The following is a 26,779-nucleotide window of genomic DNA, read 5'->3' as shown; positions in this document are numbered from 1 at the left end:
GGGTTTGAAACAGAAAAGGTAGATAAGATCATGCGTTTAACCTACTCTCTCGACTCAGTTTTAAATGCCTTCTCTGATTTCAACACTCACGCCCCTCTCCCTGTTTCAGCATTCTCCCAAAGTCATGGCAATGTGGGATGTTATCAGGAAAAGTCAGCTAATTGTTGAGACCTTTGCTCCAAATTTGAAGACTGTCCACCATCAGTGTGCCCAGGCTACTTTCTCCATATGGTATTCAACTCCACTTTGTGACCCAGGGATTTTTCTCCTGCATCCAGCATTGACAGGTCAGAAGCCAAGTTATTAAGATCCTACCTGTCACCTTGATAAAAACGAAGGCAACTTTTCTGTAAAACACAACTAGAGTTTTTCTGGCTGATGTTCTTAAATAGGTAAGGACTTGCCAGATACAGAGGATGAAGCTGTAGCCTGGCTCAATCCCTGACTGGATCTAATTCTTGTTCTTCCAATGCTTAACGTGCAAGTCCATCTAGAAGAGCATCCTACCCCAATTCTGAGTAAAACCGCCCTCGGTAATGCCTAGAGAACTTTGGTAAATAATCCTTTAAATGCAGCCACAGAGACGATGATTGTTGATTCAAATTAGCTAAAGAGTAAGAGACTCTGGTAGTGACTTGAGTAGTGAATTGCCCTTAAATACTTAAAAAAAAAAAAAATTCATTACTGTCCTTAATAACCACCAATTCCTGAGCCCTACAGGTCTGACACTGTGCTAGTACGCACAATAATCCTGCAGGGTAGGTGCTTCTAGATTAATTTCTTCATCTATGAAATCATAATCTCCAAACGGGTACAGTCTGAGGCATGATATCTACAAGTTCTGTCTGCCTTGAAACTGATGCTATCAGTTCACTACTGTTTCTCAAACCAGACAGAGTCCCTGGACATTTCCTAAGGTATCTGCATGCTGCTGAGAAGATATTCCTATTTTTGCTTTTAATTTAAAACCATACACATTTGCAAAGAGAATTTAAAATTTATATATTTTAAAGGTTATTATTTTGGTTACCTAATTCCGCATCTCTTAGATGGGGGTTGACAGACTTATCCTCAACCATCCATGAAAACATTTTACATTTAAAAGAGATCATATACAGCACTCAAATTTGAGGAACCTTAAACTAAACTATATTGCCTCTTCCCTCTCTTCTGTTTCCTTCCCTCCATTCTTTGTTATGGACAGTGGTAAAAAAATATGAAACCCAATCCCCAATGAGAAAATTTACATTTTTTACTCATAACTGAAACGTACCTGGATCAAGGGGTTGAAGAGACCATCCTTTAAAAATATCATGTATTTTTGAATTCACAGGTCTGTTTTTCCCTGAAAGGATTTTCACATGAGCCTTTTTATCCTCTGAGCCAGGTACTTTCATGCAGTAATCCAGAAAACCATTTGATCTCATTATCTCTGTATAGCCCTTCTCACAACCACAGACTCCGCCCTATAGCATAAAAAATATTTTTATGGTTACACAGTAAGTTGTGCAGATGAAAAAATAATGTCAGAATCACTTGATATTTGCATATGTCATGGCAATTAGGGTTTTTCAGCAACACACTTGCCAAAGAAGTGAAAATCCAATAAGTAGTTCATCTTTCTGAATTCCAAAAGCAACCTTTAAATAAATCATCAGCTTTTCCTAATGGTTTACGATTCTTACACCTTCCAAACATAAAATCACAATTCTTTGTCAATAACTACATCCTCTTCTCTCTCATAGAGATGTTTGACATTTAATCAAATTATCCTCAATTCTTCCTCCCACTCATTCCAACCTGCCCTTGATACTGAGAAGCAATGGGAATTATGTATATACCTAATTTTAATATTTTTATTTTCCAATTACAGTTGACAAAATATTTTATTAGTTTTAGGTGCACAACACAGTGATTAGACATTTATATAACTTATGAAGTGATCACCCAGATAAATCTAGTACCCACCTGACACCAGAATTACTACAATATTATTGACTATATTCCTTATGCTATACTTTATATCCCCTTGAAACTACCAGTCTGTACTTCTTAATCCCTTCCCCTTTTTCACCCAACCCCTCAACCCCCTCCTATCTGGCAACCATCAAAATGTTCTCTGTATCTATGCTTCTGTTTTGTCTATTTTTTTCTTCAGTGTCCACATATAAATGAAATTATGTGGCATTTGTCTTTCTTTGTCTGACTTATTGCACTCAGCACAGTACCCTCTAGGTGCATTGTTGCAGATGGCAAGATTTTATTAGTTTTTTTTTATGGATGAGTAATATCCCATTGTATATATGTATATACATATCTTCTTTAAGTTATGTGCTCTTTGAGCTCTGTTGCTGCCCCAGCTGCTGAATGCCAAGTCTCTCTCACCTTCTGCTATTGATCACTAACTAGTCTGAACTACCTCTCCACTTGTAGGCTTGGTTTTGCACTCAAGGAGGGCAGCCCAAGTGGAGCAAAAGAAGATTTCACCAAAGGCACATGCCTATGAGACCATGACATAACTTAAAAAATTTTATATATGCACTGCACATCATGGGTGCCATTGATTAGAATACATTATAAATTTTGCATTAATTCCCGAACAGTAGTGGATGGGAATTAAGGGAGAAGGATTTTTTTTGCTTAAAAAAATATAGGCTTCTGGTCAAGATGGCAAAGTAGGTAAGGGCTATGCTAACCGCCTCTCACATCATCAAAATTACAGAACCATCATTGAGAATCGCATGAAGTTTAGCTGAACAGTCCTATAGCTAAGGAAATACAGAAGCCACATCAAGACTGGTAGGAGGGGCTGAGACACCAAATGGGATAGTCTCACACCCATGTGTGGCAGTTGAAAATATCTCTGCTGCGGAGGTCCACCCAGAGGAGTGAGGGGTCCCAGGCCCACGCCAGCCTCCGCAGCCTAGGGTTCTAGTGCCAGGAAAAGAAGTCTCCACAACTTCAGGCTGTGAAAACCAGAAGAGATTGTAGCTGAGTGAGACTGAGGCTGCTGGAGTCTAAGGTTCTCCACTTAAAGGGCCCGTGCATGGACTTACTTGCTCTTCCTGGGGCAGCAGCTTGAAAGGCACCAGGAACATATGGGGAGAAACCGAATTGCTTTGCTTCAGGGTGAGAGCTAGCTTTCTCCCAGACATAAGTGCTGGCAGAAGCCATTGTTCCTTTGTTGAGTCCTTACCCCAACTCAGCCTGCACAAGAAGGTGCGTACCTTATCTGAATCTCCATCAACTTCAACAATACTATTGGCCATATCCTGGTGATTCCCTCAGACCCCACCCCACTCAATTTGTGAGCCCACCTAAGCCACTTCCGGTGGCTTTTCCATACAAATGGCCTGTCTTGGCTCATGCTATGGACTCTTTTAAAATATTCTCAAAGGTTTACAAACCCCAAACAAGCAGCAACCAGCCTCAGTTTGTGGCTGAGCCTCTCCTAGGCACCTCTAAGTCCAGCACAAGTGGCAACCATCTGAAGATCACTTTGTAGATCATACCAAGTGGTTCTTGGCAGGAAAAGGCAGCAAGTGAGCTTGGCTGGCAACAGAGTCCCTCACAAAAGGGACCCCAGAACCAATACACCTGGCGGCCAGCTTTAGACCACACAAGAGCACCACCCAACCACCTTCACAAATAACACTCCTTAAGAGCAGGCCCTAGAACCTTGCTTAAACAAATTCTGCTCCACAGAATCAGCCTCCACACATCAGCTCTTCCACTGTAGTCAAAGCCAGTCCTCATAATCAGCCTGAGGGGCAATCCCTCCCACTGTGCAAATAGCAACCAAGGCTCGACTACAACAGGAGGGGAGCACCTGGCTCAAGTGACCAGAGAGACGGTGCCGCTGGACCCCTACTACATAAGGCCACTCTAGTAAGACCAAGAGATATAGCAGCTCTACCTAATACATAGAAACAAAGGGAGGCAGCCAAAATGGAGATACAAAGAAACATGTCCCAAATGAAAGAACAGAGCAAAGCTCCTGGAAAAAAACTAAAAATGGAGACAAGCAGATTTCAAAACACTGGTTATAAGGATTCTCAATAATCTCAGAACTTCAACAAAGAGATAGGACATATACAATATGGATATAGAAAACATAACCAGTCAGAATTCAAGAATACAATAACTGAAATAAAGAATATATTAGAGGGAATCAACAGATTAGATGAAGCAGAAGATCAAATCGGCAATGTAGAAGAGACGGTAGCAGAAAACACCCAATCAGCAAAAGCAAACGAATTTAAAAAATGAGGATAATTTAAGGCAACTCTGGAAAAACATCAAGCATACCAACATTCATATCATAGGAGTACTAGAGAGAGACCAAGGAATTGAAAACCTATGAAGAAATGATGGAAAATTTCCCTAAGCTGGTGAAGGAAATGGACTTACAAGCCCAGAAAGCCCCAAACGAGATGAACCTCAAGAGGCCCACACCAAGAGGCATCATAATTAAAATGCCAGATGTTAAAGACAAGAGAGAATCTTAAAAGCAGCAAGAGAAAAGTAGTTACCCATAAGGGAGTTCCATAAGACTGTCAATTGGTTTCTCAACAGAAATTCTGCAGGCCAGAAGGGATTGGCAGGAAATATTCAAAGTTATGAAAAGCAAAGACCTACAACCAAGATTACTTTATCCAGAAAAACTATCATTTAGAATCGAAGGGCAGATAAAGTGCTTCCCAGACAAGAAAAACTAAAGGAGTTCATCACCGCTAAGCCAGTAGTATTACAGGAAATGTTAGAGGGACTTCTTTAAGAAGAAAAAAGATAAAAAATATGAATAATAAAATAGCAATAACTACATACCTATGTATCAATAATTACTCTAAATGTAAATGGATTAAATGTTCCAATCAAAAGATAGGGTGGCTAAATGGAAAAGAAAACAAGACCCTTAAAAATGTTGCCTACAAGAGATTCACTTCAGATTGAAAGACATACACAGACTGAAAGCAAAGGGATGAAAAAAGATATTTCATGAAACTGGAAACAAACAAGAAGCTGGTGTAGTGATACTTATACCAGACAAAAAAAGACTTTAAAACAAAGGCTATAACAAGAGACAAAGAAGAACTCAGTTATCCTACTTCTGGGCATGTATTCAAAGAAATTTAAAACCCTACTTCAAAGGGACATGTGATTCCATATGTTCATTGCAGCATTTTTTCCAATAGTCAAGATATGGAGGCTACCTGGAGGATAGAGGGTGTCCATCAATGGATAAAGAAGGTTGTACATATATACAATGGAATATTACTCAGCCATAAAAAAAGAATGAAATCTTGTCATCTGTGACATGGATGCACCTAGAGGGTATTGTGCCAAATGGAGTAAGTCAGACAGAAAAATACAAATAGCATATAATTTCATTTAATGTATAATCTAAAGAACAAAATAAATAGATAAAACTAAAACTCATAAATACAGAGAGCATTTCAATGGTTACCAGTTGGGTGTGGGGTTGGGTGAAAAAGGGGAAGGGATTAAGAAGTACAAATTGGTACAAATCATCATGTGGATATAAAGTATAGCATAGGGAATATAGTCAATAATATTGTAGGACCTGTGTATGGTTTCAGATAAATTTATCTGGGTGATCACTTCATAAGTTAAATAAATGTCTAATCACTATGATACTACTGTATATCAACTCTAATTGAAAAATAAAATTAAATATATGTGTGTGTTTACACACACATATATATAATTTTTATCCATAGGCATATATTTAACTTATTTAAAATGAACTAAAACCTTACACTATAGCATTTATAGTATAATCAATTTTACTAAGTAACACTTAGCAAATGTGAACATGCATTTATAATATTTTTCAAAATAGTTTAGGTATATGAAAGGCTAAGAATGGAAGAATATATCAGCTGAGAACATGTATTGTTAAATAGAGCTAATAAAATTAGATAACTGAAAAACAGATTTGCCTAATGATTGCTTGCTTTAATACATGGCCCTGCAAAGAAATTCTTAGTAGCTGTGATTAGTCCTGCAAATGCCTCTAGATGGTATCATGGGCACATGGAAGTGCTGCTGACTGTAGCAGACTCGAAAACACCCAACAGCATGTGTATAACACAGTAATTAAAATACTTGTAGAAGTCTCCAGTACATGACTCACCTGTGTACAGTAGGAGAAAGGTTTTCTGCAGGCTGGATTACACTGTCGAATAGCAGCAGGACGTGCCTGAGGGGAGCAGCCTCCTACAAAGGAAATCCCACGATCATTTGCAGATTTTTCTATGATAAACATTAAAAAACATTTTGTTTTCCTCTCTGGCACTGACCATTTTGTAACAGTATCATTTTTTTTAATCCATTTGCTGACATATGGTCCAGTCTTATTTTATTGATTACTCCAGGATAGATTGTTTGAGATGGGAGGCTGTGCTAACAGAAGATATTTATAGTAAATTTTTTTATACCTGCTCACTGGTGATGTGATGCTATCATATGGTTATGCTTGAGGGCAAGGTCTATGGGTGCCAGCATCAGTAAAAGAATTGGTGAAATCTCAATTTAAGTTCAGGAGCAGAAAATACATCTACTGGAGACTTATTCTACACATATTTTTCTACAGTTCCAGAATAACCCAACTAGGCACTAGGCTAATTCTCAACAAACAAATGCTAAAATAAGGCCACTAATCAATTTATGGGACAAACGTTTTGGTGACATTTTTTAATGTATTTCAACGAGGATACAAACATCACACACATCAACCCCACACATATTTTTAAGAGCAAATGAATAGGCTTTAAGAGGGACAACCATATATCTGACATAGTACTCATTAATTTTTTTTTGAAAATAGATGGGATAATGCATGCCTCTATAATCTGAAAATCATTTACATATAAGTCTTGCCTTTCTGGATTCAAGGTACAAGCTAAGAAATTACATACTATTTTAGGGCAGTATTTAAGCCTTATTTATAATACTGGTTGCATTTATAGATTCTAGCCTTTGCATTACTATAATTGTCAACCAGTTACAGTTTGATTTTGCAGCTAGAAAAAAAGCTTTGGGTGTAAGTCAGTGCAGAAAACAGCGAGATCTACACTTACCATAAGAATGAAGCAGCTAAATTCTATTACTTGGAAAATAAAATAATTCATACAGCAATAAACAAACAAATCCCACACTCCAGAATTAGCACTTAGGTGTGGATTTATTACTTTGGGCAGTAGTGGCAATAACCACACAGTCCTGTTGCTACTGTGTTTGGAGGGGGATTTTCCACTCTTTAAACAGTGATCTCCAAAGCTCAAAGTGTGCGCCCCTGCAGAAGAGGCTATTTTGGGAACTGAGAAGAAAATATTTGAATTTATATAGTTTATACAATATTTACTGTTTAAATTTTAAGAATGAAATTAAGTTCTAATAATAATAATAATAGCAGACAATGATACTAGCAACTGGAGCTCATCCATCAGGTGTCCACATGTTGTACTTTGGGGATGAAGTACTCTGTGCAGAGAATTTGATAGTGCAACCCTCACCTCTCTGACTCTCATCATATTGTAGAGTATGATGCTTTCTGTTTTCCTAGTTAGGTATATTTCTAGTCTATTTAGTTTTAACAATAACATATAAAATTGACAAGTAGCTTAAAACAAATTATTGTATGAATAAACTATGGATTAAGAGGATTACCAAATGCAAAAACAGATATACAAGGAAGAGACAGAGCTGACAATTCCATTCCTACGATATGTTCTTTGTCAGCCCAGTACTAAATAAAAATAATTGCAATTTAATTTTCTCTGAAAAGGCATAAAAAAACCTTTAAAATTATTGAGAATGCTATTTGTAGATCAAACTGTATACACCATCATGATTGAAGACCACTTCCCTCAGTTTATATTCAGATATTAAATAATCATGACTAGCACAGTATTGCAAAACTAAGTTTTGAATAAAAGCATCTATAACTTGCAGGAAACAAGTTTTTGATACGATTAACAAATATAATATTTAAAACTTTCTTATATTCTAATAAGCCCTCTAATTCTAGTTTCTGTATGTTTTAATGATATCTAAGCATAGTAGCACAGAAACATATGTTGAGTATGTCTTCAAAAACTTTTTACTAAGAAAGCACATGATTTAAAATTTTAGAGACCATTGTTTTAAGCTAGCATCTGTGTTTTCCAGTCTTTGTCTCAGATATTTAAGGAGATTTTATTGTATTTCGGCTTATTTCGTTAAGCTGTGTGATATATTATGGGTCTTCCAATAGAATTGTTTGCTTTCTGAGATGCAAAGGTCTAATGACAATTTGCCATGAGGATCATCTAAGGCCATTTGTCCAGTCTTTCCTTACTTATAATTTCTAAGCTAATTCTTCTCACAAACAGCAACACTCGGAGATCTTTTTGAAGTGCCCACACGAATCGTAGGTAGAAATACCTGTGACATTAATGCCATCTGAACGTTGGCACCATACGGTTCGTTCATTATTGTTCCAAAGACTTGCTTTCCATGTGTAGTGATAACATTTGCCTCCTGCAAGCAAATATATCAGATCTATTATACCTCACATACAAAAGAATAAACATTAATCAGTCAAAGCTGAGAACTGATAAGTGCTCTTGGTACCTGTACAAGGGCGTGTTTCTAGAACCTGCTTGGGGCAGCTGTCCTGGTTCTCAAAAGACTGAATTATAAATGTTCTTGACCTAGATTGGCGGCCCAATGTCTCAAAGCTCCTTCCGTCGATGCAGGTTAGTTCACACGTGCTCCACTCTGACCATTCTGTTAAATGGCAGTCTCCTGGATGATTGTGCAGCACAGAAAGGGGAAACGACATGGAAACTGGTACTTGACAATATTTACACGGACAGATGTAAGCATTATAATAATTAAGTTTTCAAAGAGCAGCTTAACATGATAAAATTGGTGTTCACAGAAACCATATAGAGGGAGTAAGTCAGTCATTGCAGTGGAATATCTTTGGGCTTAAAGAATGATGAGTTTAATAAACTGAACGCACACATGTGTATATATGTACATATGTATGTATATGTATTTACATGCATGCATATGTGTTACATGCCATCCTATAAGGATATATTAAACTTATGCCTTATGTCCTTTTATTAAAATTAAAATAAACTCATATCATGTAACTAATAATGACCTTCACAATTACATAAACTTGACCATTTGACAGACTGCTGTCATAAACATATTGCCTTACTTGTCCCCACCATGCCATCCCCCAGAGGTTCATCCATTCATGGATTCAGTCAACATTTTTTGTGCTAGATGCTGTCAGGTCAGGTACTATTAACACATTTTCTAGGTGGAGCAAACATTGCTCAAAGAGGTTAAAGCATATCCCTCAGGTAGAATACTAGGGAAGTGACTGAATGAAGAGTCTAACTTAGCTCTTAAATTTCCAAGTTCAGTCCTTTTGTTTTTTCTTCTTCTTGCCTACTTTTGACTACTTTTTCTTTTTCTTCTTGCCTATTTTTTGAAGCTGGAGGTACATTCCAAAGTGATAAGCACAATTAAAAATGAATTAAAGTTAATTAAAAACTTTAATATTGATGAGATAGAGCTTCTCCAGGAAAAAAAAAAAAGATAACAGAAAATAAATAAGATCAACATGGGAGGCACTTGTGATTATTTAAAATTACATACCTGGGCAAGGCACAGAACACAGCTGTTTCAGGATGCCATCTGGAAAGGGCATATCTTTGCACAGGGCATCATCTACACGTACAGCCGAATTAGAGACTGAACCACTGTGGACCATGCAGGAAAGGCTGCGGATTTGGACCCCTTCCCCACAGTCTCCACCCTGTAAGAAGAAAGGATACTGTCAAAATTCCTCAAGTAATTAGCATCTCAGAGTTTTGGCTACTGCCACCTCTTGCTCAAGAAAACCCTAGTTGTATGTTTCTGCAGATTCCTCCTCTTGGGAGTTTTTATTTTTTATTTTTCAGTTGTTGACAATAAAGCCTCACTGAGCAATTCTTCTGGAGCTGATAGAGAAGTTGTGAAGTAGAAATGCAAATTTACCCCATGGAATTTATGTACTCACAAAATGACAAATCATTTTGGAACTCAGCCAGGATTAATTGAAAAAGAAAAACAATACATAATTTGTCTAGGTATATGTAATAAAATGACCCAACCTATAATCTGCTCCCCCAAGAGAGCCTGTGCAGCCACAGGGCATACATTTCTCTTTTATTTTGCTTGTTTTTCTCTTGTAGGGAATTTAATCCTTTCTCAAATGGATTAGATTGGGGTTTCCAGCACAATACTGATTTTCTCTATTGCCATGAGAAGTCGTTTTCTCAGCATGCCTTCTGTGATGAATAATGTTCACTGAAGATATTTCATACAAATCCCACTCAGATTATTCTGGGACATTAAAAAAAAAAAAAAGGTGTAATGTCTCACAGAAACAGAAGCTTAGAACTGAAAGGCTCTTGGCAGTTATCTGGCCCAAACATCTACCTAATCAAAGGTTTCCTACTATAAAATTTTTGGCAGTTACTCATGAGACAGGCCTTTTCTTCTTAGTTTTAGTCAAGTGCTTATATTTCAAACAGAAGTCCATTGGATATTTGAATAACTTTAGATGATAGCTCTGTTTTTGCATAAATATCATAGAAAGCAGAGACTAAGGCAAAGCTTTTCTGCTGAGTGAGGGTAAAAGAACTGAAGCAGGAACGGAGGGAAAGTGAATATGAGGTAGTGTGTTACCAAACTGGCCTCAACTTCTCTGAGAAAGAGCTACTTTCTTAGTCACCTATAACTCTCTCAGGCTACATGGTATTACCATACCTCAGTACCATCCATGACAGGGCAAGGGAGGATGAAAGGAGAGGCCTTTAAATGCAAGCTCCTCCTTGGATCCACTTCTCATTGATAAACTTTCATCCCAGGAAGTATTAACTCCTCTATACTTTCGAGGTTTGCTACTCAGCCTCCATTAGTCTGGAAGATGGTGAAAGAGCTATAGCCTTTATGACTACCACTGGCATTATGGTGGGAGAGGGAAAGAGGGAGAAGGTGGGGGAAGGGAAGGAGAGGATGAGGGGAAAAGCGGGAGGGGAAAAGAGAGACCGATTGACCAACTGACCTTGCACCTTTGCACCTGTGTTGCTGCAGTCAAGGATGCTACATGCTGCAACCCATTAACCTGATATTAAGTAACTGTGATAACTGTTCTGCACTGGAAAACTGGGTTTCATCTCCTTGCCCTTTCCCCATCGCAAGACTCAGAAACTGCATTGCTAGGCCTTAGAGCTGCTGTGGCTCTTGCAGTGGAAGGACTAAAGAAGGATAAGGTGGTCAGCTATACTAGACAGGACAGTGTTCCAGGGCATGAAACAGGGAATCCAGGTGCTGATGGGTCTGCTGAGCTCCATCAAATCAAGGCACTGTGGCAGCAGCTACTGAGTGTCAAAGGCAGGTTGTAACTGGACCACTAGAGGTGCAGGATGGTTGGTACGCAGTGGCTGCTGAGAAATATTATTTACACAAGGTAATTAGGATTCAAAGACACTGGCAAAAAAAAAAAGTACAACTTGGAGGAGGTCCAAGTTGTAGTGACTTAAAGCCTAAAGAATCTTAAGAGGCACATAAACTAGGGCCATTCTCTTCTAGAGATGTTTTAACAAGAATTATGATTTACTTATCTAAGATGGCAATTCCACACTTGATTTATCAAAACCTCAACCTCGTAATTGCTCTAATCAATTCTATGGCTGTTGTGAAATTTAAAAAAAAAATGCACCCTAATCGTGGATCTAAGTGTATTTTTTGGAGATAAGTGGAGGTTCAAAATCAGTTCATGGTAGATTCATTCAAAGCAAATGCTCTAGTAAATGTTTACTCCCTGAAGTGGAAAATAACTAGTGTATGTTAAATTTCTTTTTTAGGGAGAATTCTCTCTTATAACCTGTTATTCTAGATGATGGACCCATCACCAAATTGTCTAAGTTGTAAGTTTTGCTATAGAGCATCAGACTTTGTGTACTTGGAGGGAGGATCTGAAGATACAGCAGCCTGTATGAAATCTGAAATCACTACTGCCTGGAACCTCAGGTAACAGAAGATGCAGTTTGATTAGAGTTCTAACATTCCAGAAGATGGAGTGTAAGGAAATGAAAGGAAATAAATCTGCATTGGGGATCATTTTAAAAACCAAGATAGACCATCATGTGCTCCTAGTATGTATCCATATTGAACCTTAGTCTCCCATACAATGGCCACAATATGAAGAGAAATCAGCATCAGAATGAGAATTTCACTCACAAAGCAAGCACTTATTCAATCTCATTCATGAGAGTTTACACAGCAGGGTCTGAAAATAGAGCCGGGCTTCTTAGAGCAAGAATGTCAACAGCGAGGATTCTCTTACTAACTCTCCACTGTCCAGATCATTAATACTTTTTGTATACTCTTAATTTGCATCACCAGATATTGATAGGCAGATAATGCTAATAATCACAATCACAGTTTTAGTTAAAATTATAATAGCAACTACAATTTATTAAGCTCTTTTTGCCAGGTATTATGCAAAAACGAAAACAGGCTTGGAAAGTTAGAAACTGCAAAAATTGCAGAGTTAGGAATTGGCAGAACACTGACCAAAATCAGGCCTGCTAGACTTGAGTCTGAGCTGGATTTATCAACATATGTGTGAATACATGTTATATTTTCGAAAGAATGAGTTAGAAAACATTAAAAAAAAGTGAAGCCTGATGATAAACATTTCATTTTGCTAATCTCTTTCCACTTATGATAGTGGCAGAATTGGCACATCCATACTTGAAAGCAATCAGCCACTTGAATATCACCACCCTCAGTGAATGAGCAGGTTATAAACCTACATTTGGTAGGTTAGGAAATACTAGGGCAAGGAGAAGCAGAAGTGTTGTTGTGAGAGAGGTCTTTTTCTTTTGTGTGCAAAGGCCCATGGTATACTTGGATCACGAATTCCGAAAACTCAGCGTACACATAAATTTAAGAAAAAGCAACTCACTGAAAAGATACTGTGTTATCTGTCTCACAAAGAGATCACAATTAGGCTTCAAGAAAAGCAGGAATGCCATATTCGAACCCAGGAAAAACTTATATATCATCATGATTCCCTTTCTCTTTTGCCTCTGCTTTTCTTTGTGTCACGTTCTTTATTCTCTCTTGCTTCTGAGTGATTGACTTTATCTGCAAGGTGGGACAATGTGACGTCCCGAATACAGTATCTTTGAACAGCTTCAATTTCATTCCACATTCGTGGGGCAAAGTGCTGATCGGCCATGTTTGGGTAAGGTGCCCACACCAGAACAATTAACTACAAACTTGTTTTTTGAGAGCTTTGTCTTGAGGAGATCTAAATCCAGAGTTTCCTCCTAAGTGGATACGTCAGTAAGTGGGAAGATCTCATCTTGAAATCTGAGGCAGCTCTGACGTTTCTGGATCCACCTGCTCTTGAAATCTCCAGGGCCACGAGACTGGGGATTGCTAACAGATGCCACAATCCCTCAGTCCCCACTAGCACTGCTACAGAGACTGTTCACAACACGCCATTCTTACCCCTGTGGATCTGGCAAAAGCTCAATAGGGGACAACAAAATGAAATAACCCATTTGGCATTTCCTCATAATGTTCCCATGAGACAAGAAAGCAGACTTGTCTATCAAAAGAAAAAAAAAAGGGCTCTTGACACCTGGAGATAAAAGGGAAAATACAAAAGAAAAGATAAGGTATAGTAACAGCTGTATGTCTGGTAAGACTTAGAGCATGGAATTTGTCAGTCTTTCTTCCTTCCTTCCTTTTTTCCTAAATTACTTTTCTCTCCTTTCTCCTGCAATGGGCTCCTTAATTATTTCAGCTTATTTGCTCCACTCTGTCAATAGTTATCACAATTATAAGGAGAAACATTCCTTCCATTGTCTTAATTGTAAATGATTCCAAAAACATTTAAAAATTGTTGAAGATTTAAGATAAAAGATTTTGGACTAGTAGACAAAGTATTCATATGTAAAGTCATGGAGTTACTATTGAGTTACTTAGCATGGTTACCTTATTCTCTGTAAAAAGGAGACTGAAAGTACCACACATTTTCATTTCTCTAGGATTATAATACATAGGCATTTAACTTCTGCAAGATAATAATACTACATGACAATGTCATCCTGACATGAACACTAAACATCTTTATAAAAATACTATACAGATTTCTTAATGCATAATCAAAATTATTGTTATCTAATTAAAACATGCTTTGGAATATAAACTGAAGGATAAAATATTAAAGAAAATAGAAAAAATCAATGTGCTTTTTCTCGCAAGAAGCCAGAGAGAAAATGCAGTAGAGGATCTTTGCTGATACAGCAAAAGCTCTAGGTATGTGACATATTATCATGTTGCTAGGCATTTATATTTCAGGTCAATAAAAAAGTAATCATTGAGGAAAATGTAGTAACCTTGGTTTGTGTAATAATGTTAAAATATAACTTTCATATGCTTTCGGTTTTCTACCCATATGCAAGATTTCGTCTAAGCCTAAAAGTGACTCTTTAAAAAAAAAAAAACAGTCTACAGAAAGCTGTGCATTTCCACAGCATCAGGCTTTTGCCTAATTAAATAATATTTCGATATTTCCAATAAGCTAGGAAAGTAACAGAGAATTCTTGAGGATGCCAAAGAGATTGAAAGTCCCATGACCCTGCCTATTATAATCAGTGACTAATGAATGGCTATATATTTTCCTAGCAGTATTGCTCTGCTTGAGGTTAAGTCACTTGCTTGTATTTTTTCATGTTCTCTATTGCATAAAAATACATTGTGCTAGGCTCCTGCTGCTGTGTAATTTATTCCATCAGCACACAGGTTTGCCAGACAAATGCTTTGGAAAGCATTTCTAAGTATTACACGACCTACCTCCAATTTACACGCAGACCAGTTGCCGAGGACCCAGCTGTAGCAGGGGGTCACCGGGCAGGTTTTCTGCTGGGTAAGCTCTGTGGGGCATGGCCGGCCCTCTCCTTGGGTTGGCATCATGATAAATCGTGTTCGGCTCATTCGACCTAAAATGATAAGGAAGGTGTCAGCTTTTCAGTTAGAGTTTGACTTAGAAAGGGAATTAAAGGACAGAATGTTGCCTCACATACTTAAGTCTTTATTAAAATACACTGGACTTTGTCATGTCCAGCTTTCAGTTTTTCTGCCATTTTAATTTAGGTATCTACAGATATACAGGTTATCTAAGATCTGTATAATGCTTAAGGATCTGAAATTCTGTCTTCTGCCTCTTTAGTGTTCCTAAATACAAACTGCATTGTTGCCAAATAAACTGGTCCTATAAACATTGGCAGAATGTTAATTCGTTCGACAAACATTTAAGCTTAACTGAAAGCATATTAAGCTCTAGTATGATAGAGGCCCTACTATGTGCTAGGGATGTAATGGAATTGCCAGGTGTAACTTCTGCCCTAACAGAACTTATATTTTAGGCCAGGATTATAAATATTAAAAAGAGTTGCATCTTCTTTGTCTTTTAGGTTCTAAATTAGAAAGTAAGGTAAAAAATTGCAAACAATCCAAATTACCCTAGAAAATTCCCTAGGAAGGTGTCACGCCGAGGTCCCAATAGTTTTCCTCAATTAATTCAACATGGTAAATTTTCCTGGCATTTAAGACCATTTTCTTTTTTCATTGAGCACAAGATAAAGTTGTTGGCTTATATGAAGGAGCCATGATGTTTAAAAAACCTGTTCAAATGTTGGTATTCCATTTCACAGTGAAAGAAAATTGGTTAGTAAGAATAGCCGAGGAAAGAGCAGGGCTCCCATGCCAACTTATGCCCACTCTTAGACATTAGGTCATGAGCTCATTCTATGGAATAGTGGATGAAAGTTAAGTGTCCCTGTTTCTCTCTCTTGATCTCTCTCCCACCCACTCTTTTCCTTACACTTTTTTTTTTCCCGATGAGGTACTATATGCATGTGATTTCATTACTATTAATAGCTGTAAGTACAATGCCTTCCTAATTCTTAAAGTTAATTATGTAATTGTATTTGTGATAACTATTAAAAGAAAACCAGAAGATTCTACTAGAAAATATTATGAGGATGCAGCCCAGTCTGGGAAGGAACCTGAGCACATTTCCTTGAGCAGCTGAGCTTAAAGCAGAAATCTTAAGGAATGCAAGCCAGACACAGAGACTGTCCCATGAAGAAGAAAGAGGTTGTGAGGTCATGAGATGAAAAGGAGCAAAACACATCTGAGGAACTGACAGAGGCTAGTGACAGTTGGAACAGAGAGAGCTAGGAGGAGACTAGGTTGAAGGAGTGCTGTAAAAGCCATTAAAAGTGGCGTCTTTTAGTCAGTTCCCAAGATTCTACATTTATATCTTAAGAGAAATGGAAAGCTAGTGATGATTTCACTTCTATGTAGAATTCACTTGAAGGCCCTGGGTAGAAACAATTCTCAGATGCCCTCAAGTTCAAGGACAAGCAAGGGTGACTCACACTTTCAGTTGACTAGACATCTTACTGGCCACCAAAATATTATCATAGATTTGGTGCCAACTTAATGCTCTCTGAGAAGACTATTGAAGAAAACCAAGAAGTTCTCATCACTGGCTTCTAAATTCCTTGAGATTGGGCTTTTGTCTCTAAAATGGTGCTTTATAGCATTAAGCACTAATTGAATATTTGTTTAATTCATATATCCATAAATTACCTACATGATATTATCTGGTGTCTGAAAATATGTGATAATATAATAATACCAATACAATTACTGATCAGGTACCACATGCTAGGCAATATTCTAAATATTGTATAGACACTGATTCATTTAATAATCGTAACCATCCTGGAGGAAAATCCTATCAATTTCCATATTTTAGTAGAGAAGTGAGGTACAGAGAGTTTAAGTCACTTGTCTAAGGTCAAAAAATTAGTAAGTTGCAGAACAGAATTCATACTCAGAAAGTGTTGCTCCAGAAGCTGCAGGTTTAGCCATGATGCTTGGGAGATGTGGGCAAGAGAACAAGGGTGATGCCTATCCAGTGACAGTGGTCAAATACTACCTGAGATTCTAAACATCGGACTGGGTGGAATACTCAAGCAAATGACTGTCTCCCAGTAATGATTATTCTAAGAGGGACCCCTAATAGCAGAAGCAAGAAGGAATTGTTTTGGTGATAGTAAATTTTCCTGTGATGAGAAAAACAGTGGCGGTTGTGGCCAAATTAAAGGTATTGAAAAGTATGATCGATATGGAATATGAAAGAAAGAGAATTTTAAAATACTTGATGTATGGTGAAAAGAAACCTGTATTTGGCATCAAAATCCTCTAGCTGGAAACAGTCCTCTCCAAATAACAGCTAGTAAATGATGTGATTGCATGAAAGTAATTTAACTCCCCCAAGCATGAATTTCCTCTTCTGTAGAATAAAATTAAGTAGACAGAAAGTCCTTATTATCTGAGGATAATTCATGCTGGGGAAAATGCCACTTAAAAGTGTATCTATTAAAAGTGGGAATCAAATTATTTTTAATAAAAAATAGGAGATTTTCAGGGACTAAAGAATATGCAAGTCGATTATTTGATCTAATATCAACTACCATACAGATTATAATTGCAACTATGCACACATCATTAGGACAAAGAATAAATCAGCTACTGATTTCTCTTACATAATTTTATGGTTACCCTATAAAATATCCATTGTTTCCTGACTGGCTTGCGCAGTTTGGTCATAGTGTCTCTGGCCTTTGAGACACTTTTCATTCATTTTCTCAAGAGCTCCCTTTAATCCTTAGTGTACATAGCACTCCATTTTGTACTCCTTTGTTGTGGGTACATGTTCCATTTGCAGCTAGAGACTGACCAACAAATATCCTGATGCAATGACAGCATATGTGCGTCAATGGAGGATGCTTATTGATTGGGGGATGGCTTTATATCAAATTGTTCACAATTTGATATTATGAAGGGTTTTGCCTAAAGAGCTTACAATTATAGTGATTCAGGTAAAGAATACTGAGATGATAGCTCCTTGCACTTATCTCATACTGGTTATATGAATCAAAAATACCATATATAAACCACCTTATAGTGTATCTATAGCACCTATAGTATAAGTGCTTGTTAAGATTTTTAATATTTTTAATGAATTATTTTAACAACTACTATTTCATATCAATTCCTAGAACTGGTTCTAGAACAAGCCTATAATGGGTATACAAAGCATGCTACCTGTATTCTATTGGGCTTATAATACCCAAAGCACACAATTATGAAAGCCATAATGATTCAGCCTGGTCCCAACTCACCAAATCCCTCACACCCTAGTCTGTATTGCTTCTGCCCTCAGAGTAAGAGTGAAGGTTGCTGCCATATGTATCCTCATGTTTCCAATCTGACAGTGGGAGATTTTATTGAACACTCTGTCTGGACTCCTCTTGTTTGGGGTTTATGTTCTTCAATAAATGCATAATATGTGGGTCTAAGAATCTATTTAGAACCTGAATTCAGTAGTAGATATAGACAATCTGCTGAATGAGCAATACCAATGAGATGCAGAGACAGAAATTGACTCACTATTAATCTACTCTTTAGGCTATAAAAGAGAGAAAAGTATTCCTTATAAAATATGTTTTCAATTTAATAAAATCCAAAAAAATGGTAGGGTAAGTTTGCTTGCAATTCTCTCTGATCCTTTTTCTCTCCTTCCTTGGGAAGCATGTATATAGGGGAAAATGGAAAAGGAAATACAATAATAGAGCAAAGAAGAACATACCTATTTAACCTTACATAGTTCATTAAATATCTCAGCAATTTACATGAACATACCTATAAATTCCATAGACATGTAAATACAATAACAGTGTATGAAGGAACTTTGAGCCGATAGCATGTTATTTGAATACTATTACTACTGGTTTGCTTTCCACCTCAGTATAATTTATTTTGAATGTGAGTTGAATTTTTAAAGCATATGAACAACTGTTGGCAAAGAATGGCCTTCCAGAGCTGACATGTATAAGTGGTTGGTGATCTTACACCATGAAGGATGGAGATTAATATATCCAACCTCAAGTTGATGGTGGTCCTTCCTGATGTGCATCCAAAAGTTTGGTTATTAAATAAAATGTTTTCACTTTTAAGTATTTCCTCCTATTCATTTATTCTGAAACTTTTGGTTCCAGCTACCTAATATTAGCCTGTATAAAATACTAGCGGATGACAAAATAAATGAAAAAGAGGCAAAGGGATACTAACAAAACTCTCATTAATAGCTGGTCATATCTATCTATTAATTTTAATTACATGTCTCCGTAGTAAAGGGAATTTACTGTATAATACCTTTTGTCATTATAAAAGTACTCCTCATTATTGAGGGAGGGGCTGAGTTAATTGACTACAATGTGGTATGATATAGAGATGATATATTCTTGATTAGGTATCTTTTCTTCCTTATCTTGCTTTCTTTGCTCCCCTTCTCTTGAGAGTATGGGCTTTCCCCATGCCCCTCAAACAAATCATTTCAACAAGAAACCCAGTCTCAGACTCTGCTTCAGACATAATTATTAATATTCTCATTTCATTATTTGACAAAATTAAGCTCAGAAAAGTTAAATAACATCTGCAAAATCACACAGCTAAAAGGATTGGAACAATGGTTTGTCTTCCTCCAAAAGCATGTGCTTTCCAACAGATCTCAATCTCATCTGATCCAAGTCAGGTATCAGACACTATACTGTACTTGTTAGGCCACTTGAACAAACCTGGAAGGTGCACTTAGGTCGCCCTTTACACTAAATGCATTACCTGTATTCATACATTTCATATTTTTCTTAGTAAAAATTACAAATATGGTATGAACACCTTTCTCTGCGATAACTATTTGCTCTGGGTACTTGTCAGAATAAATTTCTTAAAGCATAAAGAGCTGGACATCTACTTTTTATTCTCTTAAATATCATCTGAAATTTTTATCCAAGTTTAAGTGCAAAATTTGTTTTAAATATATACCCTGGTGGACATAAATTTGGGATCAAGGTTATTTTCTAATGTAACCAAGTGGAGAAAAATTACAGTCCTGATCTGTACCATAAAGGCAGATCTTTGTCATTGTTAGAGATGAAAGATACAGTAATGGTTCTTCACTCAGAGCTACAGTGCAGGTGTTTCCCCTGTAGAGGGATTCCATGGCTTATCTGAATATTGCGTCAGGCACCCAGATACCTTTCATCTTAGAGAACACTCAATTTAGGCAACATACAGATTCCACAGGCTTTTCAGAGTAAAATAGACTAGTGTCAGTCCTGACCATTTACTGGCAGTGAGGTCAGTTAAGGAAAGGAGTAACAAGACAACAGTTTTCAAGGTCAAGATAGACCATGGTATCACAGGAGTGGAATAGGTTTTTTAAGGGCAGAAGATTAGGCACCTTTGGCTTTGCTTGGAAATAGAGAGCTCTAGACTTCTCTGGATAGAATAAATTTGTATGTTCTAACCTCTGACCTCAAAAATAAGACTTGTGAGCTATCTATATAGCAGAAATACTTCAAATGAAATACTTCCATGGGATGCAAAATGAGGAGATCAGAGAGGGATTCTGGCTATCTTGGAGCTAGCTACTCTGTGCACCAGAGTCACGCCGTCCCCATCTGTAAGATTGGCTCCCTGCCTATATTCTAATTAGATGTACTGGATAATATGCAACATTATTAATTATGAAACAAGTATATTTTTAGGAGGTTTAAAATTCAGAGGAACTTCTTAAAGCCCTATGTGCCCTTGGTGTTCCAATCTGAGATCCATTTCCTCTGCTTATTCTTAAATATAATTATAAATTCTTAGAAGTTTTATAAAGTGATATAGCACCCAACCCAGGTCTGTGCATACAACAGGAACATTTATATGTACAAAGTGTAATATGCAAAGGCGCATAGTGGAACAAATGGGGCTTGGAGACACCTGAACTTGGATTCAAATCTTTCCTCCACTATGTAAAACCCACATGACCTTAAGCAGGTTGCTTAGTTGCCTTTCACCTCACCTGTAAAATTATGCCTATAACTTTATAGTACTCTTGTAAAAAATTACTAGAATATCCCTGGCATCAATAATTATGCCTTTGACCAAAAGGTATTAAAAGGTAATTATTCTAATATTTCATCATTTTACAGATTAAAAAAGTGCAAGTGAGTTCTGCAAGACTAACTCAAGGTCCTACAACTTGTAATTAGAAAAGTCGGCTCTAAACTGCAGATATTCTGGTTTCTGGTCTAGTCTTTTAAATTTTTTTTTGTATTTTTTTAATTCTACCAGTTAGCTTCTCGTTCTCTTGTCCTAGGGTCTAATTAATTGGTACAGTAAATAAGTTTGAACTGTTATAACTACTCAGTTGTGCCTGATAAAAGACACCACACTGACCACAGTTTATACAGATACTAAAAGAAAGGTTACTGGCTTGCCTTTGAAACCTAAAAAAAAAAGAAAAGAAAAAAAGCTGGAAATTTCAAAGTTGTGGTGCTTTGGAGTTAATACTATATTATTTTTTCATTATAGGCTAAAATTGACAGAAAAATGACATGCCATCTGGGAATCACAAGAGGCAGGCTGGAGTACATAGTATAGAAAAATATTATAAACTCATATACATTGAATTAAAAATATGAAATAAAAAAATCATAGTCTTGGATTAATAACATTCTTAGAATGTTATTGGTTAAATAATAATTATGAATAATTCATGATATGATAAATTTAGGGAGTTCTACATTTCACTGAACTGATGAAAATTCAGCAGACAAAGAATATGACTAATCCAAATATTAAGCTCTTCTATTACAAGCTTTGATCTTTGAAATCTATCTAAAAAGATCCCTTAGTGGAAGTTAGAATCAGTCTCCTGTAATGTAAAATAAATTGGATTTAAACTGTTCTGACCTTGAAATCTTTAACACAATTAGAAGTATATATGCCAAGTATCAGGTGTACATCAAAGAGACAATTCAGATGCTTGGAAAATAAGGAAGATCTCATTTCAGAATTTTCCTTCAGATGAATGTGGTTCTGTGGGTTTGATGGACATGGATCTTGGGGGAGCACTGAGAATGTCCAGCACACCAGGTTTTGCCTAATAACCCAGTGACTTCATAAACAGACAATCGTGTCAACTTTTGCCTTTGATAAGTCAGCCGAAAGCTGCAGGTACTGAAGTCAGGCTCCCATGTAACTTGCTTTCCTACTTTAATGTGACTCAATAAACTCTGTCTCTTCTTGTGGTCTCTGCCCTATTGCTGGAACCAGTTGGAAAAAAAGAAAGCAGTTCATACAAAAAGACAGCTGCTTGGCACACTGGCTTCGAAGAGACAAGCCACAGATGTTTCTCCACAATAGTTTCCAACCTTTTCAGCTCCACAGTTTGGTGTCTTTTAAGAAACAATGTGCCATACATGTCTGCTTTTGATTATTGCTTGTTTGTTGTTTTTAGGCTATACTGCATGAGGATTAAGGCATGATTTAAATACAGAATTCTCTCATTTGGGAAACATTACTATCTGCCAGGAGGGTGGGGATCAGAGAAGAGTGGTGTTGTAAGACTAACTGGAAAGTTAGAATGGGGAAGTTTGGGGACTGGTGAAGGACAATATATTCCACAAAGGCTGTCTCACAGAGTCCTGAGGGTAGGTGCTTAAAAATTCAAAAGCCATGTGTCCTATTCTTCTTTGTACTGCTCTATTTTTTTTTTTTAAGATTGAGGTTGGCTACAAATAAATATAACTGACAAATACTCATTTTTATATTTTTTCTGTAGGTTATAACATAGCATTGAATGAAACAAACTGTCAAAAATACTTGTGAGATTAAACTGAGCAGCTAGTAAAGAAACAACATTTATAAGAACTATGGCATCTTGTCATTTCATTTTTACATAAATATCACTTCTTTGGTAGCCTTTCTTCCCCTATCCCTCATTTCCATGCAAGGCACTTGTTATTCTCCATCACATGAACTATTTTGTTTCATGATAGCACTCATCAGCATCTGCTATTTTTGTGTTTATTTACTTGTTGATTTGATTTGCTCTGTCTTGTCATCACCATCTAATTTTCCACTAGAATATTAAATTTATGAAGTCAGAGGACTTTATTTCCCTGGGATCTTATCTCTTCCATACATAGTGTATCCTTAGTTCCTGGCTGAAGGTCCTCCAATGTGCTAGGTACTGTGGTTCATGGGTACTGGGGGGATTCACCCATGAAGAACCCAAAGAGAGTCTTTGGCCCCTCAGACAATGATTAAAATGTAATTCATGCATTATAAAAGTAGTAGGAGACAGCTGTGGGGTGATGATGAAATGTTCCATGTGAGGAAGTACACACTCAAGGATGTGATTGATGTATGCTGTATTGGAGCACAATGAGCCAACAGGATAATGGAGAGTGATGGGGACAGAGAGGCAGGCATGGGTGTGGATCGTGCTGATAATACAGGACTTCATCCTTTCTCTACTTTTCCATGCTACCCTTTACTGCTGTGAGAGTCACACATCCCAGCAGAGGCCCGTGTGGACAAGACTGCAGTGTTTATGGCTGTGGGATAACCAGGGTGGATCACCACTGGACAGAAGAGGAACTAGTTGTTCTGATGAAAGACATCACCAGTATAACACCTTTCATTTGTGAGTCTTTAGTGAATTCATCAATGTGCAACATTACCTATTTATTTCTTTATTTACTTTCTATTTTCTCTCAATTAGATTGTAAGCTCCATGAGAACAGGGAAATTTATCTTTTTTTTTTCTCTCTCCACTACTGCATTCCAACACATCAAACTATAAGTGGCATATAGGTATTTGCTTAAAGGATAAATAAATAGATGAATGACTCTTAAGTCAACAGAAAAACAACTGTTCAGATTTGCGTTTTTAAAATTTCATTTTTAAAATGACTGTAGCATATGGATTTTCAATGAGGTAAAGGAATAAGATATGAAAGTGAGTCTATGGCATAATCTTTCAAAGATCCCAGGGAGTGTCCGATAACCCTCTCTACTACTGGTGGGAACACATGATGTGTCAGTTACTATGCTAGATGTCTTCATATACTTCACATCATTTAATTCTCAAACCAAAAACAATGCTTCTAATATGTGCATGAATGCCATTTTATAGAGGAAGAAACTGAGACTCAGAAAGATGAAGAAATTTGCTTAAACAGCTACAATTTGAACCTAGCTCTACCCAACTTTACAGTGGATGCTCACCTGGAAACTATGCCATGCTACCGATCAGCACATTTGAGGAGCTATAGGTCAATCATTGAAATCTTGGTCCTAAGACTTAACATTTGCTTTTCTGAGGTTCTTTTCAGGCTCCCACTGTGTAGGAAATGTCATGTTATTTTATTAGACATTGTGATTCCCACATTTCCTACAGTTTGAATGATGCTCTTTGTAGGAGAAGTTTTCAATATTCTTAGCCACATTTTCCTAACAAATATCTTGGCTACTGTTTTCAGGATCTTACAGCTGAGTTCACAGATGAGCCCTTTTTCTGTGCTGCATCCTGCCTCAGTTCCTGAAAAGATCCCAACTAAGGCAGAGAATTATCAACAACCCCAGCACACCAATTTGTGAGTAGCTTAGAAATGAGCCAACACTTTAGTGCCAGTGGTTCAGTCACAGGACTTCCAAAAAACTGCTTCCAAAAATGTTTGCTAATCAGATCCAGGTCTTGGCATCCACTTTCCTACCCTGATTCCATGATTCATTCAACTTGTAATTCTTCTTCACTTTTCTACTCCTGTTTAGTGCCTACCATATAACAGGCTTTTGCTCTAAGTCTCTACTCCAAATTTCTGACATTTACCTTGTGATAAATTGTAACTCCTTCTCAGGACTAGAGTTCGAGCCTAATCCACAGCTCTGTTTTTTTTTCAGTTACGCTCTTATTGCTCTCTCTTACACGGACACATGTCACAATACCCACTTTAGCTAGGTAACTGGAGTGCCATCTTTGCTTCCATTCACCTAGATTCTGAGTATCAATTGCCTTCTGCTTTCCTTGCTATTATGCATTACTTACCCACTGAGACTCTGGCAACTTAGGTAGTGATTACATATCTGTTCACCAAAGATTCACACTCCCTTTCCTCTACTGTGTAACACTGTGCTGAGAAGTGACTGGCCAGCCAGAAATTACATTTCCTGCCTTACCACCTTGGATTGAGCTGGGAACGAGGGTCTAAATTTTGTCTAGTAGAATACAGATGGAAGAGATGTATACTACTTCCAACCTGGTCCATCAAAATCTCCACAGAGCCAGATGGATATCACCCTCCAGAGAAACTTGGTTATGTTAAGGTAGAGCCTCCATCAACCTGAGTCCTTGATTGACTTTATGAAGCAGAAACTCACCTTTTTGTGAATGAAAAACTAGTCTCTGGTCTATAATGTTAAGCCACTCTGATTTGGGCATTTATCAGACACAGGAACCAGCTTTATTTATATAACTGATACTTCTTCCAAAAACCACAGAGGCCAACATTTTTTTGAATTCATTGAGCTTGGGACCTTTTGAATAAACACTGTCCCATAGGACCAGCAGCTCCTATGGCATCTGCCACTGTTAACAAGTGAGTTCTTGGTAACAGTGGCATAAAGGACAATTCTATGAGGCTAAGTTCTCTCTCTTTTCTCCTGGGTCAGCCTCATGTTGCTTTCAGCTGGCCAACATGTCTTATGCCCACTGGTCAAGCTACAACATAATGAAAGATACTGAAAAATTAAATTGTTTAGTGGGGAAAAAAAGAGAGAATCCAGATACCTCCATGGCCACAAGTCTGTGAACATTCTGTCCAAGCCGTCCACCCTGAGAGTTGACAGTTGACCACACATTCCACTAGGCAATGAATGCTCATTCTCTGAGGCTTCTCCAAGTTACGCTGCAGATGGAAATGAAATATGATTTTATTGGAGAATTCATATCCACTCAACATCAAATCAGTATTCTTTTATGAGAAAGACTACCTTTTCTTCTATGATGATAATCTTTCTACATGTTTGTGGGGGAAAATATCCTTTCTTATGTAAATTTGTGGTGATTATAGAAAATGGTTGTCCTTACTTCATAAAAATCAAAACTTGTCAGCCCACGTTTCTTTCTATAAACTTTAGAATAGACCTGCAATTAGGGTACTGGGAAATCAGGCAGTTCATGACATAGATCTGTCTTGTCACTCAGCTAGCTAGGAATCAGAACGTCTCCGTACTAAATTCTGGCACCTTGCAGTTCTGGGTGGGCCTATGGTACGTAGAGAGCTCAAAACTAACAGCTAACAAGGCTAAAAAATAAATAATATAAAAATAAAACAAAAATCAATGACCCATTTAAAGTTCATTTAAAAAGACCAATTATGCTAAAAACATAACCATGGTCTTAATCATGGAAAAAGTTGGCAAAAGAGTTTATTTTCCTCTTGCCCTCTCTGAAAACTGCATCTAGGAAAAATACACAAATTTTGTAATAATCAAAGTAGAAGAATAAATTATCTAATAAACACAGAAAGAATGACAAAATCTGCTTTAGCAATCACACGCTCTGTGCTTATTTAGGAAAACTTTGACATTCAACTCACGTTAAATGTTAGCAATGTCCACACCAAGCTAAAATTATTGATCATAAAATGATTATTTGACAAGTGGGCAAAATGGAAATTACTAATATGGGATCTGTGATCTATTAAAT

At 37.2% G+C, this 26,779-nt stretch overlaps 1 protein-coding gene across 2 annotated transcripts in view; it reads right to left on the bottom strand.

The window, feature by feature from the left end:
• The window catches only part of THSD7B (thrombospondin type 1 domain containing 7B), a 742,175-nt gene that overhangs the window by 15,363 nt on the left and 700,033 nt on the right, over positions 1 to 26,779 (bottom strand). For both annotated transcript variants that reach the window (XM_039874567.1, XM_039874568.1), the window contains 7 exons: positions 25,859 to 25,976; positions 14,947 to 15,092; positions 9,685 to 9,844; positions 8,638 to 8,811; positions 8,449 to 8,544; positions 6,158 to 6,240; positions 1,274 to 1,466 (listed from right to left, as the gene is read on the bottom strand). In XM_039874567.1, coding sequence (XP_039730501.1) covers positions 1,274 to 1,466; positions 6,158 to 6,240; positions 8,449 to 8,544; positions 8,638 to 8,811; positions 9,685 to 9,844; positions 14,947 to 15,092; positions 25,859 to 25,976 — 970 coding nt within the window. The remainder of the gene's footprint in view (positions 1 to 1,273; positions 1,467 to 6,157; positions 6,241 to 8,448; positions 8,545 to 8,637; positions 8,812 to 9,684; positions 9,845 to 14,946; positions 15,093 to 25,858; positions 25,977 to 26,779) is intronic.

The sequence above is a fragment of the Pteropus medius genome, unplaced genomic scaffold (genome assembly GCF_902729225.1).
Source record: "Pteropus medius unplaced genomic scaffold, Ma_sr-lr_union100, whole genome shotgun sequence".
Lineage (NCBI taxonomy): Eukaryota > Metazoa > Chordata > Mammalia > Chiroptera > Pteropodidae > Pteropus > Pteropus medius.
Note: the sequence above shows the minus strand (reverse complement) of the source record. Positions and strands in the feature narration are given on the sequence as shown.